The sequence below is a fragment of the Jaculus jaculus genome, chromosome 1 (genome assembly GCF_020740685.1).
Source record: "Jaculus jaculus isolate mJacJac1 chromosome 1, mJacJac1.mat.Y.cur, whole genome shotgun sequence".
Taxonomy (NCBI): domain Eukaryota; kingdom Metazoa; phylum Chordata; class Mammalia; order Rodentia; family Dipodidae; genus Jaculus; species Jaculus jaculus.
Genome location: NC_059102.1, coordinates 270,436,702 through 270,459,022, shown reverse-complemented (window position 1 = coordinate 270,459,022; position 22,321 = coordinate 270,436,702). Strand labels below are relative to the sequence as shown.

Here is a 22,321-nt window from a genome sequence, read left to right as displayed (position 1 = left end):
AACACAGGAAATCTGGGTATCCCCTAGAGGACCCTGGAATCGCCCATGGGAAATCTCCCTTCTGTGCCGTATCCTCAGGGGTTCTGTCTTCCACCTGCTGCTCTCAAGAGCATATAGCTGGGTTTCCACCCACGGAGCACTCTCCCTCTTTTCTTCAGATCTTCACACATCCCAAGGAGCCACTGGGTACAAACCTGTCTCTGTCTCCTAAGATCTGTGGCAGAACCACAGCCACCCATGAGTCAGCAGGAAAGCCAGGGTCCTATCAAGGGCTTGGCTTGCATCCATAGCTTCATTCATTGTGTATTCCTGTGGTTGAATTTGTCTTTATGCCTTTATTCATAGTCTTATGGAAAACTGAGCAGGAAGTGGCATAATTCACATAAGCCCCTCTGAATCTGAATGTGGGTCCCATTCAGCTGAAAAGAGCAGCACAGGAAGTCAAACCATCCATCCTTCAAATTATCAAAATGAAATCCTCCCCTGCCATGGGCCCATTCCAAGACACATATGGAATGTGTACACAGAGCGTGCGACTTTCCATAGAATCATACTCCTAGCAAGGAGACAAGAAGACAGGCCCATTAAGAAGACCTTTAACAAGGAGGCTAACCTTCCTTTCCACGTGACTAAGGTCTTGGTCTCTTCAGGAAGAAACGTTAGTCTTGGCATCATTACCTGCTCAGTTTCTAAAACACCTGAAACTAGAAAACCAAGGAAAATCAGGGACACAAGAAAATGTGGGCATACATAAATATGAAGATTCATGGAGATTGAATGTCCGGTTCCTTAGGGACCCTCATCCATCTCCTATGGACCGTCTACTTGTGTATCCATTCATACACCCACCATCCATCCATCCACTCACCCACACATCCACCTACCCAGCCACCCACCCACCTATACAGACACACACCTCCATTCATTCACCAATCCACCATCCACTCACCCACCCACCCAGCCAGCCAGCCGTCCATCCATCCAATCCATCCATCCATCCAAGTTTATGAGTCTTGTATTCATCCTCGGCGGCACAGAAACAAAAACGGAAATGGAAATCTAAAGGCAGAAATTAGAAGTGGGAAGAGCAGTAGAGGTGACCCCCGAAGGGCTCCTGCGACGCTGGGACAGTCGGACAGGGGCATTTGGGAAGATTCACGGAGTGAGCTGGCTACCCCGGGCCGGCTGTGGCGGGGCACAGCACCTGCTCATCATAGAGAAGATGGGTCCTCCGGGCTTCCTAGAGAGGCCCGGAAGTGGCTCCAGGGAACCGGTCTGACAGCTCGACAGCTCTGGCTCCCACGCGAGTTCAGCTAGCTAGTTGTGGGCTGCCTCCACGGGCCGAGCTGCCGTCTGCCGCCGTGAGTGAGCCGGGGTCGCCAGGGCCGTCGCTCTGCACGGGGACCCTGGCCTGGAACGTGCCCGGGCTGCGCGGGGGCGGCGGGCAGCTAAGCGTAACAGTGACTTTTGAGGGTGACTGACAGGGGGCTGCTGAAGGTGACAAGGGACAACTTCGGGGTGTGGTTGTGAGTAACGCCGACCTAGTTGGCGGGCCTAACATCTTCCTCTCCGATTCCAAGGTGCTGGCTCGGGTTGGCTTTCTAGAATGTCGTCAAGGCCCCAGACACCGGCTCTCCTGTTTTGCTCCTTTTGTTTTTTGCTCTAGTTTTGCAGACTTCGGGATCCACGTAGAGCTTTCCGTGGGTACCTAGCCGTGCTGGAGTCAAACCTCTCGTTTACATCGTATTTTAGGGGAAATAGTGCCTCCTCTTTGTGGAAAACGATTTGGATTTACCACTTACAATAGCAATGTGAGGTTCACATTTAAAATGCATTATAATTATTTTTTTTTTGTAAAAAGGTAAGTACTGGTTGTAAGTTAGATTAGCTGGGTGAGTCACAGGAGTGAGAAACCCCAGATGAGAGTAACTGAAAGTGGTGAGATAATGGAGTGGCAGGCCTTTAACCCAGTCCTGATGTGAAGTTCTGTACATGGCTCTTAGTCAGGCCTGGCTTCAAGCCTTGGACCCAGCTATCTCACTGTGATGAACAGCAGCTCAGGAACCAGGTGTATCTGACTCCACTGCTCATGTCATAATCACAGTAGCTCCTGGGCCCAAACAGAGGCCCCAACCTGAAGCAACAGAGTCCACACTGACCTGAGTTGTGCAAACTTTTTCAGTCAACTCATTCTGCAACCTGCCAGCGTGGAAGGTAGAACCTGCCTTGTCTATGCCTATAAAGGTGAAAGTTCTTAGATTGGAAGTCAGGAAATCTGGGCTTTAGGCTGTTTTACCAGCTGTCTGTGTGACCCTGGTCAACTCACTAAATTCCTCTTATCTTTGTCATCTCTTCCCTAAAATGAAAACAACAGCTGTCTACATGTATAGTTTATTACAGACGAGGGGCTTTAAAGGTGTACTGCTTATACTTCAGGACGATTATGAGTTAGTTACTGGAACGTTCAGCTTTACAGAGATGATGAAAACAGCTTATCACAGTGGACTCAGAGTTAATCACCCTGTGTTTCTGGGCCTCAGTTTTCTCATCTGTGAAATGGGATCCACTAATTAGGATTTGTCACCTAGGACTGTGATGGACACCAAATGAACTAATTTGTGCACAAGGTGTAGCACCAATGTCTACCACAGAATAAGGCCTTAGTAAATGGCAACTGACACCACTTGAATAGGAAGTGGAAGCCATGATGTCCTTGAGGAGGGAAAAGGCATGGGTATGGGAAGGGTCGCTGAACAGCTTACAGTGCTCATCCCACTTAGATGACCTGTGTCCAGTCTGCCAAGTGCAGATAGCCTGAGAGGAGGGCTATTCTCCCATGGAGGTTTTAAAAAATATTTTTGTTTATTTGGGAGCAGAAGGAGAGAAAGAATGGGCATAACCAGGGCCTCTTGCCACGTTCCAGATACATGTGCCATTTTGTTTATCTGGGTAATGGGGAATCAAACTCAGGACAGCAGGCTTTTCGAGCAAGTGTCTTTAACCACTAAGCCATCTCCCTAGTGCTCACATGGAGTAATTAGTATTAGTTGGAGAAACTTATTATAAAATTATTAGCTCCTTTGTCATTATAATTGTGGAGATTGCATGTGCTTCTTTTATGTGTGTGCATGTGAACATGTGTGTGTGAGTGTGTGCCCATGTGGAGGCCGGAAGAAAACGTTGGGTATCCTTCGTTAGGAATTCTGTTTATCTTTCTTGAGACAGGGTCTCTGTTTGGTCTGGAGCTGGCCAATTAGGCTAGATTAGCTATCCAGTGAGCCTCACAGATCTAGCTTTCTCTTTCCCCTCAGCACTGGGAATACAGGCAAGCCCAACACACCCGGCATGTTTGGATGGGTAGTGGGGATCGAACTCAGGTCCTCATGCCTGTGAGTCAATAACTTTACCAGCTCATCTATCTCCACAGCACCACAAGTGCCTTTTGTGCACAAATATCTAGGGGACAGGAATTGGAGTGGCTAGCTGGACAAAGAGATCTGACACTTTCGATTAAGACCCTGAGCCATCGGCAGCTGCCCACCAGCTTCTGTTATACTCAGAACTGTGCTGTTGCCCATGTCGGTTATGTGAATGCCAATTTTTCACCAAATGCAGTGCCCACAGTTAGCTGTGCTCCAAAATATGTCCTGCCTCTTGGATTTTATACTACACCTCCCTTTCATCTCTCTCAGGGTTTCTCCCCCTGACATCGCGAGTTATGTGTTCATCTTTATTGCTTTGACAGTATCATATTAAAAATGAATGAATCATTTTCACATCCTTCACAAAATCCACAGAGCACCATCGAGTAAGCCCTGTAGCTTCGAGATGTTTTCTTGCTCTCACCCCGGTAAAAGAGGTTACTTCTAACCAGTGCTTTGTATAGAATTTAAAATATTGAATCACAGGGTCACATGACCTGGAGATAATTTTAATCTTCCTCATGATGAACTTTGTAAATTTTTGAGCCATAGTCTTACTCATGTAGCCCAGGTTAGCCTTAAATTGGCAATCCTCCTGCCTCTGCCTTCCCAGTGTTGGAATGGCAGACCTAATATTTTACTTTTATGCAGGCCATTTTGAACAGTTTTGAACTGCTCAAAACTCTGTTGGTGAAATGTTTAATGGCATCTAGATTTCTGCACTGCACTAAAATGCCAGAGGGCCCATGGCATCATGGTGTTGAACCACAGGGCTGGAGGAGCTGTGTGCATAATCTAAGGTTTTTATTACCGATCCTTAGATTTAATTAAGCCTCTGTACATCTAAAGCATTCTCAGTCATCTTTTATTACTTTCTGCTCCTAACTTCCCCATGAAATGTCAACTTTATTACCCTCACTTTACCTTAGCATTATCAAGAGGTCAGACAGATTTTAAATTGCTTTCATTCTTTCCCCTGTTTGTAATTAAGGTTCCTTTTTTTTCTTAATCATGTGCTTAACTTTAACCTGTTTCTGCAAAAATGACAGCTCAGGTCAGATGCTACCTCCCCCGCCCCAATAGGAAAGCAATTACTGAACAAAGCTGCATTTCTAGAAGGGCCTTCAAGCAGTTGCTATGTACAGGCAGGTCCGAGTGCACAACCCTGGAAGGAATAGATGGAAGGTAATTAATAAAACAAACTGTAAGTGATATGAAAATGGGAAAACTGGCTGGAGAGAAACTGTATAGAACTTTTTCTCCTGGTTTTATCATTCATGAGAATTTCCTGGCGTGTTTTGCAGAACAGGTTTGCTGTGTTTTTTGTGTGTGCTTATTTTATAAAAGGGGGGAGGTGGTTTCTTAGAGTGTCCTTAATGGCTTGTGACCCCAGAAGGCTTTCTACACCTGGAGGACAGGTTTTGTTCTCTTTGCCATTTGTTTAGCTAAAGTGTTTTCCTTCTAGTTTCTCTTCTGGTCTACTAGTCAGCTCGGTTCCTGCCACCGCCCCCCTCCCCCATGATTCTGGAATGGCAAGGGAGTAAGGAGCAGCACCCATAGGCTGGAACTCCTCATCTGTAGTTGCACATGAGCCATGAGTGACTAGTGGTCTTGTCAATGGAATAGAATGTGGAATTCTAAAACCAAAGAATAATTAGAATTTTTTTTTTAATTTGATAGGAGGTCTCATCCATGTTTTGGGTCTCTTAAATTAGGATTCTTGTAGAGATAATTGAAATATCTTAAACTCTTATCTGGCATCCTGTTAGTCATGATTCTTACTATCAAGTAGATGGAACACTTCCCATATCCTGTTTCCATCAGTGCTGTTACTTCCAACTTCACCTGGGGGCTGCCTCTCGTGACCCCAGGTTCTTGCCACCTTTTTCCCTGCTTCTCACTAAGCACACCAGAGCTTAATCCTCAGCTATCACCCTCACACCCCACTCCTCATCCCTCCTTGCCTGGACTCTGTTCTTAGCTTCTCCCTCCACCAGGGGAAGATTGCTCTTCACCCTGCCAGTTCCCTGCTATAACCCCCCACAGCTTCATGTTGTCCAGAAAATAGGGTTCCAGTTCTCCAGAAGAGGGCACAAGGTGACCACTAATGACTGGCCATCCTTCTGGTCCAATATGCAGCTGCCTATGATGGCTTTAGTTCGTGTGCCAGCTTCCCTGTGGCACATCCATTTATTTGTAGTGTGCCTCCACTTCCTGCCAAGCTCCCTGAACCCTTGTGTGTCCAGGTTCCGCTCTGAGTCTGCTCTTTCAGACATGTTCCTGGTCTGCGCGTCAGAACTGGACTTTCCCCCTCCATGTACCACCTTCCTGTTCCCACAGCATTGTGCCTCTGTGAATTTAGAACAGCTATCTCTCGCCTTTATTCTTGTGTTAGGTTTTCATTTTAAATGTCTCTCAGGCTGGAGAGATGGCTTAGTGGCTAAGGCGCTTGCTTATGAAGCCTAAGGACCCAGGTGTAATTCCCTGGTACACACGTAAGCCAGATGTACAAGGTGGCACATGTATCTGGAGTTTGTTTGCAGTGGCTAGAGACCCTGGCAGCCTGTGCTCACGGTCTCTCTCTCTCTCCTTAAGCCTCTTTCTCCCTGTTTCTCTCCCTCTCTCAAACAAATAAATTAATTAAATAATTGAATGTCTCCCAAGTACTTAAGTGCTAAAGGCTTAATCCTCATCCGATAGCCCCATAGGGATGAAGAAGTGGAATCTATAGGAGGTGGGGCCCAGTGGGAAAAAGTTACATCATTAGAGGGAGTGTGTCTTGGAAGTAACTATTGAGATCTCATCCCCTTCCTCTCTTACTTTGCTTACCTCCACATGAAGGGTAGCTTGGCTCCTCCACACACCCTCTGCCATGATGTTCTGCTTCACCACAGGTCCAAAGCCAGCAGAGTCAACTGGGCTTGGATGGAAACCTCTAAAACTTGTAGGCCACAATAAACTTCCTGCTATTCAAGTCTCTGTCACAGTAAGACAAGGATGACATCTTGTTCTTCAGATTTGTGCAAAGGCCTCTCTCCTTCATTGAAAGGTCTAGGATACCAGAGCTCTGCCTCACTGAGCTTCATGCATTTTTCATTCTTTAACTCAGTACTCCTTAGATGTTTCAGTTAAAATGTAAGCATTAAATGGCATGCATAACAATGGTTCTCAGACCCTGTGGAGCCCTGAATAATTTGTGCCTGTCTCAGTTTTATTAAATTGGATATGCTTCATGGTATTTGGAATCATCCAGTTCTGAGCATCCACCAAGTTCTGGGTTCAACTAAGGATGCCTCAGTGGAAAAGGCAGGCCTAAGTTTTTTGTTTGTTTGTTTGGTTGACTTTCCATGTGTATGCATATGTGTGGCATGCATGAATGTGTGTGTACATATTCACATGTGTGTGGAGATACATGTGCATGTGCAGATGTACTGAATGTGGAGGCCAGAAATCAATGTTAGGGGTCTTCCTCAGTTGCTTCCCACCTTATTCTTTGAGACAGTCACTCGCTGTGCTTGGAGCTCACCCATTTGGCTCATCTCACTAGCCAGCAAGTCCCAGGGATTCCTCTGTCCTTCTTCCCCAGCACTGGGATGATGGATGTACACCACCACACCGGACATTTCACGGGGGTTCTGCTGACCCAAACGCAGCTCCTTGTTCCTGCTGGACTTATTCCATGGGAACAAGACCAGACCAACAAGCAGAAGGTAGGCAGTTTTCGATAGTGAAATGTGCCCTGAGAACACAGAGCAGCACTTAAGCCAAGGAAATTTCAGTCAGGTAGGGTTCCCAGAGCCCCTCTGAGGAAGTGATGTCTGAGTTAATGTGAAAAAGGCTGCAGCAGGCACATGTCATGCCAGGGTGAGAGCAGGATGCACTGGTAAGCTTGGCATCTTTAAGGAAAGAAGAGGAAATTCACATGGTTGGGGAATAGGTTATCATAAAGTGGGCAGTTGAGGACAGGTCATTGACATGAGGTCAAAAGTCTGGATTGAACTATCAGTAAACAATATTACTGGATCTGTAAATAGCATTTGTGATAAAGTCATATGGCTATGTTAACAAAATTGACTACATTTATCTTTATGGACACTCTGATTACAAATAGGAGCATTCTACACCAGAAAACAGGACCAGAATGTGGCTCAGTGGGAGAGAACTTGCCTTATATGTGAGATACTGGGTTCCATCCCCAGCTCTGAAAAAAAAAATGCATACATGAGTCACCATTAGATATGTTAAAGATGGGCTGGCATGTTGGTCTTCTTGCACTCTCCTGGAAGCATAATGATTGCACTTGTTTCATGGAACCCTCAGAACCCAGCTGCCGTCCTCCATACCACCTTGCCTGAACACTTCTTACACCTCTTCCATATCCTGAACCTCTGAGACCATCACTTAAACCTTGTCTTTGGCTGTGACACCAGAAGATTCCCTATGTTGGATGCACATCACCTCAGTGGCCACAGATCCACTGTACACAGACTTCCGGAGGAGCATGCTGAACTCTGTGTAACCCTGTGCTATGAAAGCTGTCATTGAGGCATGTGAAAATATAATGACATATCAGATTCCCAAACAGCTGAAAGGAAAGGGAATCTGAAAGATGGCTTATATCAGGTGGCCATACCCTATCAGGGGGTGAAGGGTATTTAGTATTGTCCATACAACCTTCATAAGCTTGTAACCTCACCTGCTCTACCACCTGGATAAAGCAATAGGCTCAGAGCAATTAACTTGTCTGAGGTGATATAACTGTGAAATCAACACAAAAGTCCACCCTTGTCTCAAAGTGCACCTTTTAGAGATAAGAATGAGAGGGTTCCTGGGGTAGACCTGCCATGGGTGGGACTCCAACTAAGCTTGGGAAAGTAATTTAACCTCTCAGATTTGTTTCCTCACTGGAAAACAGGAGTGTTATTCTGGAGAGTTCTAACACCACACAGCACACACGTGCAGAGAAGTGACATGTAAAGAAGCATCAGCTCTCAGCCAAGGTTAAAAAACCACTTAGTGGCAGAGACTCCTACCTTGTGTTTCTACCCCAGCCTGCCCAGTCCTTCTATTGCTTTTGCCTATGTATACACACTGACTTCACACTCACAGCCCTTTGCACACATATATCCTTCTACCTCTGTAGCTCTAGCCCATGTTGCTCTCCCCACATCTGGCCACATGTTCTTCCTGGTACATATTTAGTAACCCAAATCTTGGGCACCCAGCACTGAGGGAGCTGGAGCTTCTTCTGGTCTCCCTTCTAACTGCACCTAGGTGTTGCTGTTGCCTTGAGTGAATGTGTTTGTCACATGCCTAGGACGATCTGTGCACAGCTGGGTCCATTTCTGTCTCTATGTAGAATGAGGAAGATAGCCCTTTTTTGCTTGTTTTGCTTCGTTCTTGAAAGGAAGGAATCTTGAGGCCTTGAGAGGAATTTGGGGAGTAGAAACATAGATTAAAAAGGGAGGGAGAAACCCAAAGGCATTGAGTACTTGCTGTTCAAGTACCATCAAGATGTCTGTGGTGGAGGGAATGTTTGCTACATAAAGGAGGTATTTTTATTCTTTTTTTAGTATAAAATTAATAAAGTAGTATTAAACAAGCCATGCTGAACTAACATTTTAAACACAAAAGTGTTTGAAGTTTTCTACAGAGTTCTGTCTTTGATTTTCTGGCACATGGGGAACATGCTTCTCCCTAACAATTTTGAATGAATTCTTTTTTAAAAGATGCTGATCTTTTCTGAGAATCAACAGTAATGCTTTATATTTGAAAAATGCTTTATGGCTTTCAAAGCACCAGCAGGCACATTATCTAAATTTAATCTCCACCTTGTCAGGCAGGCATGGAAGATATTACTGTGTTCGCTACTACATATAAACAAATATGAAGTCCAATAAGTATGAGCCAGGCATGGTGGCACACACCTTTAATCCCAGCAGTTGGGAGGCAGAGGTAGGAGGATCGCCATGAGTTTGAGGCCACCCTGAGACTACATCATGAATTCCAGGTTAGCCTGGGCTACAGTGAGACTCTAGCTCAAAAAAACCAAACCAAACAAAAAAAGAAGTGAAGGGAAAATGGCTAGTATGAATAAAACCTAGGTCTCAAGGTGCCTCCTCCCACTGAACTATATTGCCTATTTATTGTTTTCTTTTGTTTTGATTTGTATTTTCAGTGCTTAGGTGAAACAGTAGGGCTTTGCACATACTGGATGAGTAATCTACCACTAACTATAGCCTCTGCCTCATTTTATTCTTATTAACTCAGAATTAAAGTGAACCACATTCTCCTGCAGGTTATAATACTGTTGCATACTTCTTTTTATAGGTACTGTTATCCCTTCACCATCACACATGGCTATCCAAAGATCCCCAAAGGAGACTGTCCTCATTACAGGAGGAGGTGGATATTTTGGCTTCCGGTCAGTACATCTACAGAATATGCTCCTGGAATCACTTTACTGGTAGTGGTTTATAAAAGCATAGCTTTCAACCCTGACATTAATGCTGCAGAAATATATTTCTTTGAATTGTATTTGCTTGCTGCCAGACTTTGAAATTGAAAACCACAAATATATTCCACTTCAGCAAATATTTTATATAATATTCTTCATAATATTTAGAAACATTCCTTAGAAATGCTAAGGAATCACGATCTGCTGATTATTCCCATCACCAAAGAGAACTTAAATAAATATACTAGCTATGTTGTTGACTCTTCTTGCCACTGAGACCAAACGCCTGACAAGAAGTAACTAGAGGGAAGAATGGTTTATGTTGGCTCACAGTTTAGGGAGATACAGCCCCCCCATCATGGTGGCAGGGTCATATGTCTAGTCAGGAAGCAAAGGACTAACATAGAGTGGATCCAGGCTATCAAATCTCAAAGCCCAATTCCACCTGCCCACTTCCTTCAGCAAGGCTCCACCTCCTAACTGCCTTATAATCTTCCAAACCAGTTCCAACAACTTTAGAGCAAGTGTTCAGACACATGAGCCCATGGGAGTCTTTTCACATTTAAGGGACAGCAGATATTATTTCACAGTGTGTCACTGTCATTTAGGGAAATAAAAGGATTCTCATTTAAAACTTTAAATAAGACCCAGAGCAATGAGCATGTAGGGTAAGACAACTTGGGTCAGCCCCATCATGAATGGCAAATAATTTGCTACATTTTCCTAGACATAGCTGAAGGGTGAATTGATCTAGATTCTGATCTTTTTCATTTCAAAGCCTTGGCTGTGCTCTGAACCAGAAAGGAGTCCATGTGATCCTGTTCGATATTAGTAGCCCTTCCCAGAGCCTTCCAGAAGGAATCACGTTTGTACGTGGAGACATCCGCCACCTCTCTGATGTGGAGACAGCCTTCCAAGATGCTGACATCACATGTGTATTCCATATTGCCTCTTATGGTATGTCTGGGCGGGAGCAGCTGAATCAAACCCTGATTGAAGAAGTCAACGTGGGTGGCACGGACAATGTCCTCCGGATCTGCCAGAGGAGAGGAGTGCCCAGGTTAGTTTACACAAGCACATTCAATGTCGTCTTCGGAGGTCAAGTCATCACAAATGGGGATGAGTCACTGCCCTACCTGCCTCTCCATCTTCACCCAGATCACTACTCCCGAACCAAATCCATCGCAGAAAAGAAGGTGCTAGAAGCCAATGGGTTAGCCCTGGACCAAGGCAATGGGGTCCTCCGAACCTGCGCACTGAGGCCAGCCGGTATCTACGGGCCTGGAGAGCAAAGGCACCTTCCCAGAATAGTGAGCTACATCGAGAGAGGCCTGTTCAAATTCGTGTATGGGGATCCCAGCAGCCTGGTTGAGTTTGTCCACGTGGAAAACTTGGTTCAGGCTCATCTTCTGGCCTCTGAAGCTCTGAAAGCTGACAAGGAACACATTGCCTCTGGGAAGCCCTACTTCATCTCAGATGGCAGACCGGTGAACAACTTCGAGTTTTTCCGGCCACTGGTAGAGGGCCTGGGCTACGAGTTCCCGACCACCCGCCTGCCACTCACCCTCATCTACTTCTGTGCTTTCCTGATAGAGGTGGTGCACTTCATTCTGGGTAGACTGTACAACTTCCAGCCCTTCCTCACCCGCACCGAAGTCTATAAAACTGGCGTCACACATTACTTTAGCTTAGAGAAAGCCAAGAAGGAGCTTGGCTATGCCCCTCAGCAGTTTGGCCTGCAGGAGGTGGTGGAATGGTTTAAGGCCCACGGTCATGGCAGAAGTGCTGAAGGTCAGGACTCCGGATGTCTTCTTTGGGATTGGGTGTTGGTCTTTCTCTTGGCTGTGTCCTTTCTTACTTGGTTCCCTCCATCCACGACTGTGTCAGCATGAAGAGGGAGCAGACATCAAAGCAGATCCCAGAGGCTGCTGCGATTTTCAAGAAGTGCCACACTCTTGTCTCCATGTCACTGCTTAGGGATGGGTTCTTGGACTAAATCTTTCTTCTTTTGTCCCAGTGCAGGAAATAAGGGAGTAAATAAGAACAAAAGTAAGTTTGAAGTTTAGTTTCTGTGTCCTTGAACCCTTACCTGGGTGGGCTGTAAGTCACTTGGGAGGCAAAGAGGGGGCTTAGTTGGGTTGGAGATATATTCTTTGAATATCTCAAAAGCCAAAACTGCACTTGTTTCCATTCCACAAACTGTGTGTACATAAGATTGACTAACCCTCAGACTGGCATGGAAATAGCAAAAACTAACAGGCTTGAAAAATGTAAAAAATAAAAGATAAAACAAAAATCACCATATTGAGTCAGATCATCCCTAGCGGACCCCTAGTGGACCAACCTCAGAGGATAGTGAGTGTTGAGAAGTGAGCTAGCTGTGTACAGTTTGTGTTAGAGATGACCCTTTGCCTTTTGTGATACATTCCATCTGCGTGACCATGGGCAATGTGGGTTAAGCAGAGAGACTTTGAGCTTATAGCAGCCTTCGAGGATTTTTGCAGTCAGGTTCCCATTTCTGGCAGAAATCACCCAACCAAGAGCAGTTTGTGGGCAAAAAGGTTCATTTTGGCTTACAGACATGAGGGGAAGCTCCATAATGGCAGGAGAAAATGATGGCAAGCGCAGAGGACGGACATTACCCCCTGGCCAACATTAGGTGGACAACAGGACAAGACAGTGTGCCAAACACTAGCAAGGGTGCACTGGCTTTAACACTCATAACCCTGCCCCCAACAATACACTGCCTCCAGGAGGCGTTAATTCCCAAATCTCCATCAGCTGGGAACCTAGCATTCCGAACACCTATGTTTATGGGGGACACTTGACTCAAACCACCACAAGGATTAAATTAGGAAAAGCATCCAGAGTGCCACTCAGCACGCACAGCCATTATTATTCTCAGTGGCCATCATACATTCCTTAGGAAGGTTTTCTTCCTGGGACTGTTCTCTTCAGATGGCCTATTGTTATCTGAACTTTCTGGAACATAAGGTCATTCTATCAGCACCTGAAAAATATGTGTTCAGTGTTTTTAACATTGGGTGTTCTATCAGTAGACTGAAGTTTAGGAAACAGCTAAAATCCAATGGCTAAGCTGATGATGCCATTGTTAATTTGAAAATCAAGTATAACTCATACAGTGGGTCTCTTACTGGCTCTGAAGGTGACTTCCAATGAAGAGAAATGGAAGCATTTTCTGAGGACTATAGTGGAAGATATTCATGTATCCACAGTCACCTGGGAAACAGAATGGAAGAAAACAGCCTTTACCCCAGTGCCAGTGTCTCATCCACAGATAGGTGGTTTGAACATGGTGGGGGACATCACTGTGGAGGACCATTTGTTAAATCATTCTGGGAGTATCTGAGAATACAAATCCACAAAATGCCCCTGTTGAATGCTGCCTGGATATTTTGGGAAAAGCTGTGAGCTTGGTGCCAGAAGACCTACACCATAAATATTTTGTATGGCCTTCACCAAGTGCTTGGAGCCTCTTGAGATCTTTGTGTTCTTATCTAGGAAATGGGAATTTGCTGCAAACTCACTCATCTTCCAGGGTGTGTTGTGACAAGATGTGTTGAAAGGACTTTTAATATATACATTGCAATACAAATATGAGGTGGTGGTTATTATTTTTTATGAAAATATAAGCCTTAGGAAGAAGGCTTCACTTCAGTCTGGGGTGATTTCCATGAGTACACACAACATACTTAGGGTCCTCTGTGGCAGGTTTCTCTGCCCTCCACAGACTTTCAAGCTAGGAGTAACATGTCACAGCATATCCACATGAGAAGCTCAGTGGTATACAAGGTAAGTACAGTAAAGCACATCTGTCACCACTGAGAGCCAGCACAGGCTTTTAGAACATGTTTTTTTATCATGTGTGCATGCACCTCATGGTGCATGTGTGGAGGCTGGAGAACAGTTTCTGATGGTCTTCACCTTCCACTTTGTTTGAGGCAGAATGGTCTCTTTGTTGTTCCTTGCTGAAAATCACCAATTCCCCTGCCTCTGCCTCCCATCTCGCCTGATAGGCATGCTTGGATTATAAACCCACACTGCTGTGCCCAAATTTTAATGTAAGTGCTAGGGATCTGCTCCTCACACTTGCACGTCAAGCACTTTATCCATTAAACCATTTCCCCAGTCCCCAGAATGATTTCAGCAATGTCTTTCAAGTGAGTAAGGACTTCTCAGCTTTCTTAGGCCAGGAATACTGACTAATAATGTTTCCCTCTTACTCATTTGGGGAGTCTCCCTGTACTGAAGCTACTGACATGAAATTCAGTACATGTGCTGCAGTGTCAGCCGGTATGCAGATTTTTGGCACCTATCCACTCCCTTCTTGAAATATGGCTGATTTACTTTGTGTGAACTCACACTTTTCTGATGGTTCTACTTTTTTTTTTTTTTTTGGTAACAAATTACTCGTTGTATCACTTTAAATAACTGGTATTACAACCTAGGTTCCTTGGGACAGGCTGCATCTTCACTGGGTGGCTCTTGCTTAGGGACTGTCCGAGGGTCATCTCATGAGGTCAGCTGGCATTGGCAAGCACCTGCAGGTTTTGGCTGGGTCATCACATGACTTAGCAGGAAGCCTTAGGTCTTACGAGGCTTCTCCGGCGGCCTGCCTAGATGTCCTCAGGACATGGTGGGTGGATGTCCCCCAAAGCAAGTGATCCAGGAAGGTAAGGTGGCCCCTGCAGCACTGTCTTTCATGGCTTGGACTCTGGTGTTACATACTGTCACTCCACAGTTTACTGAGCACAGAGATCAATCTTGCTCCATGTGGGAGGTAAATTAGTGGAAGGCTTTGGAGATATTCATGGAGGCTGGACTCTAGCTCATGTGAGTCCTCGCTATTTCTAGGTAGGCAGTATTTACAGTTACACCTTTTAAACAAAACTTTTTATTTATCTTAGAGAGGGGGGCCAGATATATAGAGAGAATAGATATGCCAGGGACACCAGCCACTGCAAACAAACTCCAGATACATGCTCTACCATGTGCATTTGGCTAATGTGGGTCCTGGGAAATCAAACCTGGGTCCTTAGGCTTCACAGGCAGTGCCTTAACCACTAAGCCTTCTCTCCAGCCCTAGTTACACACTTCTAAGCCTGCTTCCTGCTAGCAAGGCTTTAGGGCTCCGAAGCATTATTATATTTTGTGCTCCCTCCTATTTGGCCCAAACTGTCAGGGATTATAGCAGATATCATGATCTTGAACACTTTCTGTGTTTCCTATGTGACTTATTGTAGTTCATACCACTAGACAGAAGCTTAACCCACAAATCTCTCTGAGCTTGATCTTCTACTGAAGCTTCTGTTCAGGCTCCTGAGGGACATGTGCTTGAACGTCTGCAAAGCCCTTTGTCTGAATAGTCCTCTGAGGAGCCCCCTTAAGCCTCTCTGAGGTCTTAAAAGATTTCAGAGCCACATCATGCACCATAATTTCCTCGGACTATCCTTTTACACAGGTTGGCTCTTCAGTGGGAGCTCCAAGAAGAGGCAATCAATCAGCGGCCAGCGTGGAGCCTGCCTACACTCTCCTGCTCCATTTTTCTCCCCACTTGTAAATATCATTCTGACCTATTAATAATTTACTGTCTCCAACCATTTGAGACTGGGAGAAATAGCTAACCCACATTAGGATTTAGCTAAGTCAATACTTAGTAAGTAACTAAGGATACTGAACATAGGATATGGTGGAGATATTAGATGCTGTAGAATGCCCAGGAAAGGGTGAGAGCAGAGTAGATAGATTTCCTTTTGGAAATCCTTGTTTGATTCCCATAATGCAATTTCTGGTCACATGGGCAGAGAGTGCCATATCATGGATAATAGCAGTCCCAGAAAAGACAAACACTTGATTCAAGCACTCAGTGACTTTCCCTAATCAATGACACTTCTCAAGCCTGGAGGTGTTTTCAGGAGACGGTTTCCTAACTCCCATAGCAGCTGACCTCAAAACAGCTGGTATTACTTTGTCATTGCCTCAATTGGATTGTAAACAACTGCTGAGGAATCTCCTATCTTCAATTCCTTTCCAAACCTGCAGGACACCTGGCCTTACAAACAGACTGGAAGATAGCCTAGAGAGAGGTTGCTTCCATGCTCCAGTGTGTATGAAGGATGGTGCCCCCTTAGAAGCCTACCCCTTTGGTTTCCATCTCATTCAAATCATCACTGTTTGCTCCCATCCCTTGCTTTGGAGGAAGACACCCCATGCTGCTTTTTCATGACAAAAAGCCATCCCCAGCCATTCCTTTGGACTGATCACCTGCATGCCTGGTCAGTCAGAAGGCTCCCATCCTCCTCTGCACAGTCACTGAGCCAGGAAGGACCCTCAGTTTCCTCTTCTGAGCCTTTTCCCAGAGCCTGACCGAAGTTCTTGCTGCTAGGATTGCTGATTGGGATGGCAGGCTTTCCTCCTCCCCAAAGGACAGAACTGAGCCCTGATGAAGGTTGCTGGGCTCCTCCATCCCCTGTTAAGTACAGCCAGGACGTGGAGGCAAGAAGCAAGCACTCACATTACCGTGGTTTCATGACCAGCTCACTCTGGACTAACTCATCCATGCTGATTCTGGTACGTGAATGTCTACATTTTTTTTTTTCTGTTTGGGGGTCCTTCAAGTTGTTTTTTTCTCTGGGAATTGGACAATGTCTTTACACAGAATCCACAGTCCCTAAGCACCTGGGAAAAGGTAATCATACCAGTGTTTTGCAAGGTCAGTCACTCTCCATTCCCATCTGTGCCCTCCTCTTACAAAGGAGACTTCTTTTGATGACTTCTAGCTAACTGAACATTTGCTTGAGTTTGTCCCCCAGAGTTGGCTAGTTTCTGTGTTTGCAATCATGTCCAGATCATGTAGATTTGGGCTGGATGAAAGTCTAGTTCAAGCTCTCTCATCCTGTAAGAATGGACAAAGCATTTCCTTCCCCAGAACTCACGCCCATCAGGACGGGAGCCACGTGTGCTTTGTGTCTTATATCCCAAGAACACAGGAAAGTTGTTTCATGTATCCAATAAGGTTTGTTGACTGGGTAGATGCACCTCCAGGTGACAGCCTCTCATCTGAGATGGCATCCACTCCCTAACTATCCTCTCCTTTAAACCTGTAACTGCTAATCCCACATAGTAAAAACACTCAAGGTGGAGTGAAGATGGGTAAAACCACAGAGCAGGAATCTCTGAAACTGGTCTTTTCACTGTAACACCCAGGAAATAAGAGGCAGTGAGAAGGGTGATCAGAACTAATGATTCATTTATATGTATGTTGTCAAAATAATATAAAAAAATTTAAGTAGGTTCAGTGGCACATGCCTTTAATCCCAGTACTCTGGAGGTAGGAAGATCACTATGAAATCTAGGCCAGCCTGATACTACATAGTAAATTCCAACTGAGCCTGGGCTAGAGCAAGACCCTACCTCAAAATAATAATGGTAATAATATTAAGAAGAAGTTGTGTTGTAATATGTAAAGGGGCCGTATACATGCACACTTCAAATGCTTTCCCTGCAGTTGCAAAACAGAAGGTCCAGTATTTATTGTCTTCCACCGGAGCCAGCCCAGGCCACAAACATGTGCTCCCTTGTAAGGTGCTAGGGGAGAGGCTCTTGGATTGTGAAGGCAACTTCCCTGTCTAGTGCTATGCTACAGAAGGTGCCAATTCCTCTCCACTGAGACTATGAAAGGGCCAAAGGGACTCAGCAATGGGCCTTAGGATGCAGGTACCACCCACCAGCTCTTTCCTCAGGGCCTGTCTGCTCTGTTGCCTAGAAAGCATGCCACACCTCTGTAAGCTTTCCAGCCACCCTGAAGACCCTTGCTTTGGCCAAAGGGCCTCATTTACAAATCCACTTGGTTGAGCCTGGTTAGCTGTTCTTTTAGTGCATGCGAGCAACTATTTGTTAATGAAAATCCAAGAAGAAATAAAGTCAGCTCAGTCCATAGGATCTCAAATCTATGTAAACACATAGAGCTCCTGTACACCAAGGGAGAAAAAACACTAAACAAGCATTTGTTATTGAACTACATAATTATGACTGCAGCCAAATCTAACTCATTACAAAATTGCATAGAGCAAAGTGATCTAGGCACATGTCTTTTAGCCAGCAAGGGATTTATCTGCAGAAATTTACAATGTTCATGATTACCAGAACTGGATGGAGCATGCAAATAATTAAAATTCATTACTGATATGTAGAATTTAATACTGGCAAAAGGTCTCAATCTCTTTTTCTTTAATCTTCCAATAGAGCCCTTCTTACGAATCTCAGTAAATGTTTTTCTCTCTCTCCTTATATTTGTGTGTGTTATGAGAATGGGGCTTTTGTGTCAATAATAGTCCCTAGGAAATAATGATTTGAATACGTAATGTGGGATATTTTATATATTGCCCAGGTTTTAAGAGGAATTATTTGCCATTTTTCTGGGGCAATTACAACACCCCCATTGTGTGAGAGACATAGGGAACTTTGCTCAACATGTTCAACAGGAGGATAATGATGGATGAACCAATCACCCCACTAAGCTGATCTACTCAGATGAATGTTCTCAATGAGTAATGGCTACTGTTTGTTGGGCATTTATGCCATGTGATATTCTCTGTATTTCTTGGACTTATTTGATTTACTCAGTACTTTAGCAAGTAAGTATGTTATTCTTTCCTGTTTACAAGCAAGAACACTGAGGCTTTGGGAGGTAGTGCATTGCCAAAGTGACCCAGCTAAGAAGTGGCAAAGCTTAGATAAGAATCAGGCCCACTCAAATCCAGATGCCAAAATTCATGTTAAAAGTGACTTTCTTAAAGCCAGGTGTGGTGGCATACGCTTCTAATCCCAGGAATCAGGAGGTAGAGGTAGGAGGATCTCCATGAGTTCAAGGCCAGCCAGCCTGGGACTACAGGGTGAATTTCAGGTTAGCCTGGGCTGGAGTGAAATCCTAGCTTGAAAAAAACCAAGTGACTTTGTTGTTTTAACATAAGATAACTCAAGGCCAAACATCACACAAACAGCATTGGCAATGAAAAGAAAGCATTTTATGTGTTACGAAAGATAAGTAACTGTAAACGGGATTCCTTGCTATACAAATTCAAAATAAGCTATGTGAATAATTAAAGCAGTGTATGGCTGGGGAGAGAGCTCATCTGTAAAGTGCTTGCTGAGTACTACCTGCATTCAATTGCTGGGGATGGTAGCACACCCTTACACTTACAACCCTAGTGTTGGGAGGTGGGGACAAGGGGACCCCTGGAGATGGCTTGGCCAGCTAGTGTCTCTTGCCTTATCGCTGTAAGCTAAGACTTTTAGTACTATATTAAATAAAAGAGAAGAAAGTAGGCACCCTTTTCTTGTTCCTAATTTTAGTGTAAATATTTGAGTTTTTACCCATTTAGCATAATGTTAGCTATAGATTTGTTATGTATAGCCTTTATTACATTGAGATATAATATCTTCTATTCCCAGTTTCTTCAAGAATTTTATCATAAAAGGATGTTAGATTTCATCAAATAGCTTTTCTGCATCTATTGAGATGATCATATAACTTTTGTCATTGAGTCCATGTATGGGAGGTATTACATTTATTGATTTGGGTATGCTTACCCTGCCTGCATCTCTGGAATAAATCCAGCTTGGTCATGGTGAATGACCTTTTCAATGTAGTTCTGTATTTGGTCTGCAAGTATTTTGTTGAGAACTTTTGCACCCATGTTTAAAAGGACATTAGCCTGTGATTTAATTTTTGTTATGCCTTTATTTGGTTTTGGTGTCAGGCAATACTGATTTTGCAAAAGGAACTTTGTTAGGGTTCCTTCTTTTTCTATGTTACAGAGCAGTTTGAGAAGCAATGGTGTTAGTTCTTCTTTGAGGGTCTGGTGAAATTCACTAATGAGTCTATCTGGTCCTTGACTTTTTTAGTTGAGAGATTTTGTTTCTTTAAATAACTGTTTCATTCTTACTGTTTGTTATAGATCTACCTAGATGGTTTATCTTTGTTTAATTTTGACAAGTCATATGCACCTTGAAATTCATCCATTTCTTTTAGATTATTCAACTTAGGGGGATGTATATTTTCTTTTGTTTTTGTTTTTAAATATTTTTTTTAATTTTTTTGTTTGTTTTTTATTTACTTATTTATTTATTTAAATTTTTATTAACATTTTTCATGATTATAAAAAAATATCCCATGGTAATTCCCTCCCTCCCCACCCCCACACTTTCCCCTTTGAAATTCCATTCTCCATCATATTACCTCCCCATTACAATCATTGTAATTACATATATACAGTATCAACCTATTAAGTATCCTCCTCCCTTACTTTCTCTTCCCTTTATGTCTCCTTTTTAACTTACTGGCCTCTGCTACCAAGTATTTTCCTTCTCACACAGAAGCCCAATCATCTGTAGCTAGGATCCACATATGAGAGAGAACTTGTGGCGCTTGGCTTTCTGGGCCTGGGTTACCTCACTTAGTATAATCCTTTCCAGGTCCATCCATTTTTCTGCAAATTTCATAACTTCATTTTTCTTTACCACTGAGTAGAACTCCATTGTATAAATGTGTCACATCTTCATTATCCACTCTTCGGTTGAGGGACATCTAGGCTGGTTCCATTTCCCAGCTATTATAAATTGAGAGCAATAAACATGGTAGAGCACGTACTTCTAAGGAAATGGGATGAGTCCTTTGGATATATGCCTAGGAGTGCTATAGCTGGGTCATATGGTAGATTAATCTTTAGTTGTTTTAGGAACCTCCACACTGTTTTCCACAATGGCTGGATCAGATTGCATTCCCACCAGCAGTGTAGAAGGGTTCCTCTTTTTCCACATCCCCAACAACATTTATGATCATTTGTTTTCATGATGGTGGCCAATCTGACAGGAGTGAGATGGAATCTCAATGTAGTTTTAATCTGCATTTCCCTGATGACTAGTGACGTAGAACATTTTTTTAGATGCCTATATGCCATTCGTATTTCTTCCTTTGAGAATGCTCTATTTAGCTCCATCGTCCATTTTTTGATTGGCTTGTTTGATTCCTTATTACTTAACTTTTTGAGTCCTTTGTATATCCTAGATATTAATCCTCTATCAGATATATAGCTGGCGAAGATTTTTTCCCATTCCGTAGGTTGCCTCTTTGCTTTTTTCACTGTGTCCTTTGCAGTGCAAAATCTTTGTAATTTCATGAGGTCCCAGTGATTAATCTGTGGTTTTATTGCCTGAGCAATTGGGGTTGTATTCAGAAAGTCTTTGCCAAGACCAATATGTTGAAGGGTTTCCCCTACTTTTTCCTCTAGCAGTTTCAGAGTTTCAGGTCTGATGTTAAGGTCTTTAATCCATTTGGACTTAATTCTTGTGCATGGCGAGAGAGAAGAATCTATTTTCATCCTTCTGCAGATATATATCCAGTTTTCAAAACACCATTTGCTGAAGAGGCTATTTATGACAAGCCTACAGCCAACATATTACTAAATGGGGAAAAACTGGAAGCTTTTCCACTAAAATCAGGAACAAGACAAGGGTGTCCACTGTCCCCACTTTTATTTAATATAGTTTTGGAAGTCTTAGCCATAGCAATAAGGCAAGAGACACACATAAAAGGGATACAAATTGGAAAGGAAGAGATCAAGTTATCATTATTTGCAGATGACATGATTCTATACATAAAGGACCCTAAAGACTCTACTAGCAAACTGTTAGAGCTGATCAAAACCTACAGCCATGTAGCAGGATACAAAATAAATACACAGAAATCAGTAGCCTTCATATATGCTAACAACAAACACAGAGGATGAAATCAGAGAATCACTCCCATTCACAATTGCATCAAAAAAAAAAAATAAATAAAGTACCTTGGAATAAACCTAACCAAGGAAGTAAAGAATCTCTACAGTGAGAACTTTAAAACACTCATGCGAGAAATTGCAGAAGACACTAGAAAGTAGAGAAACATCCCTTGTTCCTGGATTGGAAAAATCAATATTGTGAAAATGGTAATCTTACCTAAAGCAATCTACATATTTAATGCAATCCCTATCAAAATTCCAAAGGCTTTCTTCATGGAAATAGCAAAAACAATCCAAAAATTCATTTGGAATTACAAAAAAAACCTCGAATATCTAAAATAATACTGAGCAACAAAAATAAGGCTGGTGGTATCACCATACCTGATTTTAACCTATACTACAGAGCTATAGTAACAAAAGCAGCATGGTACTGGCACAAAAACAGACATGTAGATCAGTGGAACAGAATAGAGGACCTAGATGTAAGTCCAAGTAGCTATAGCCACCTCATATTCAATAAAAATGCCAAAAATACTCATTGGGGATGTATATTTTTAATGTATGCCTTTATGGTTTATGCATTTCATTAGTATCTGTTGCAACAGTTCCCTTTTCATCTGTCACTTTATTTATTTGTGTCT

General features: G+C 43.5%; 1 protein-coding gene across 6 annotated transcripts; it reads left to right on the top strand.

Annotated features, from left to right (window-relative positions):
• The first annotated feature begins 1,254 nt into the window (after positions 1–1,254).
• Positions 1,255–12,178, top strand: Sdr42e1 (short chain dehydrogenase/reductase family 42E, member 1). 6 transcript variants are annotated; one of them, XM_045141901.1, is made up of 4 exons: positions 1,273–1,361; positions 7,009–7,132; positions 9,753–9,846; positions 10,658–12,178. In XM_045141901.1, exons 2-4 carry the CDS (start codon positions 7,102–7,104, stop codon positions 11,769–11,771), a joined length of 1,239 nt encoding a protein of 412 aa, XP_044997836.1. In that variant the 5' UTR covers positions 1,273–1,361; positions 7,009–7,101; the 3' UTR covers positions 11,772–12,178. The 6 variants fall into 6 exon arrangements, with proteins under 6 accessions (XP_044997837.1, XP_044997836.1, XP_044997840.1 ...); XM_045141904.1 differs by lacking the exon at positions 1,273–1,361 and adding an exon at positions 7,743–7,968; XM_045141902.1 differs by lacking the exon at positions 7,009–7,132 and having other exon boundaries at positions 1,255–1,361.
• Positions 12,179–22,321: the final 10,143 nt, after the last annotated feature.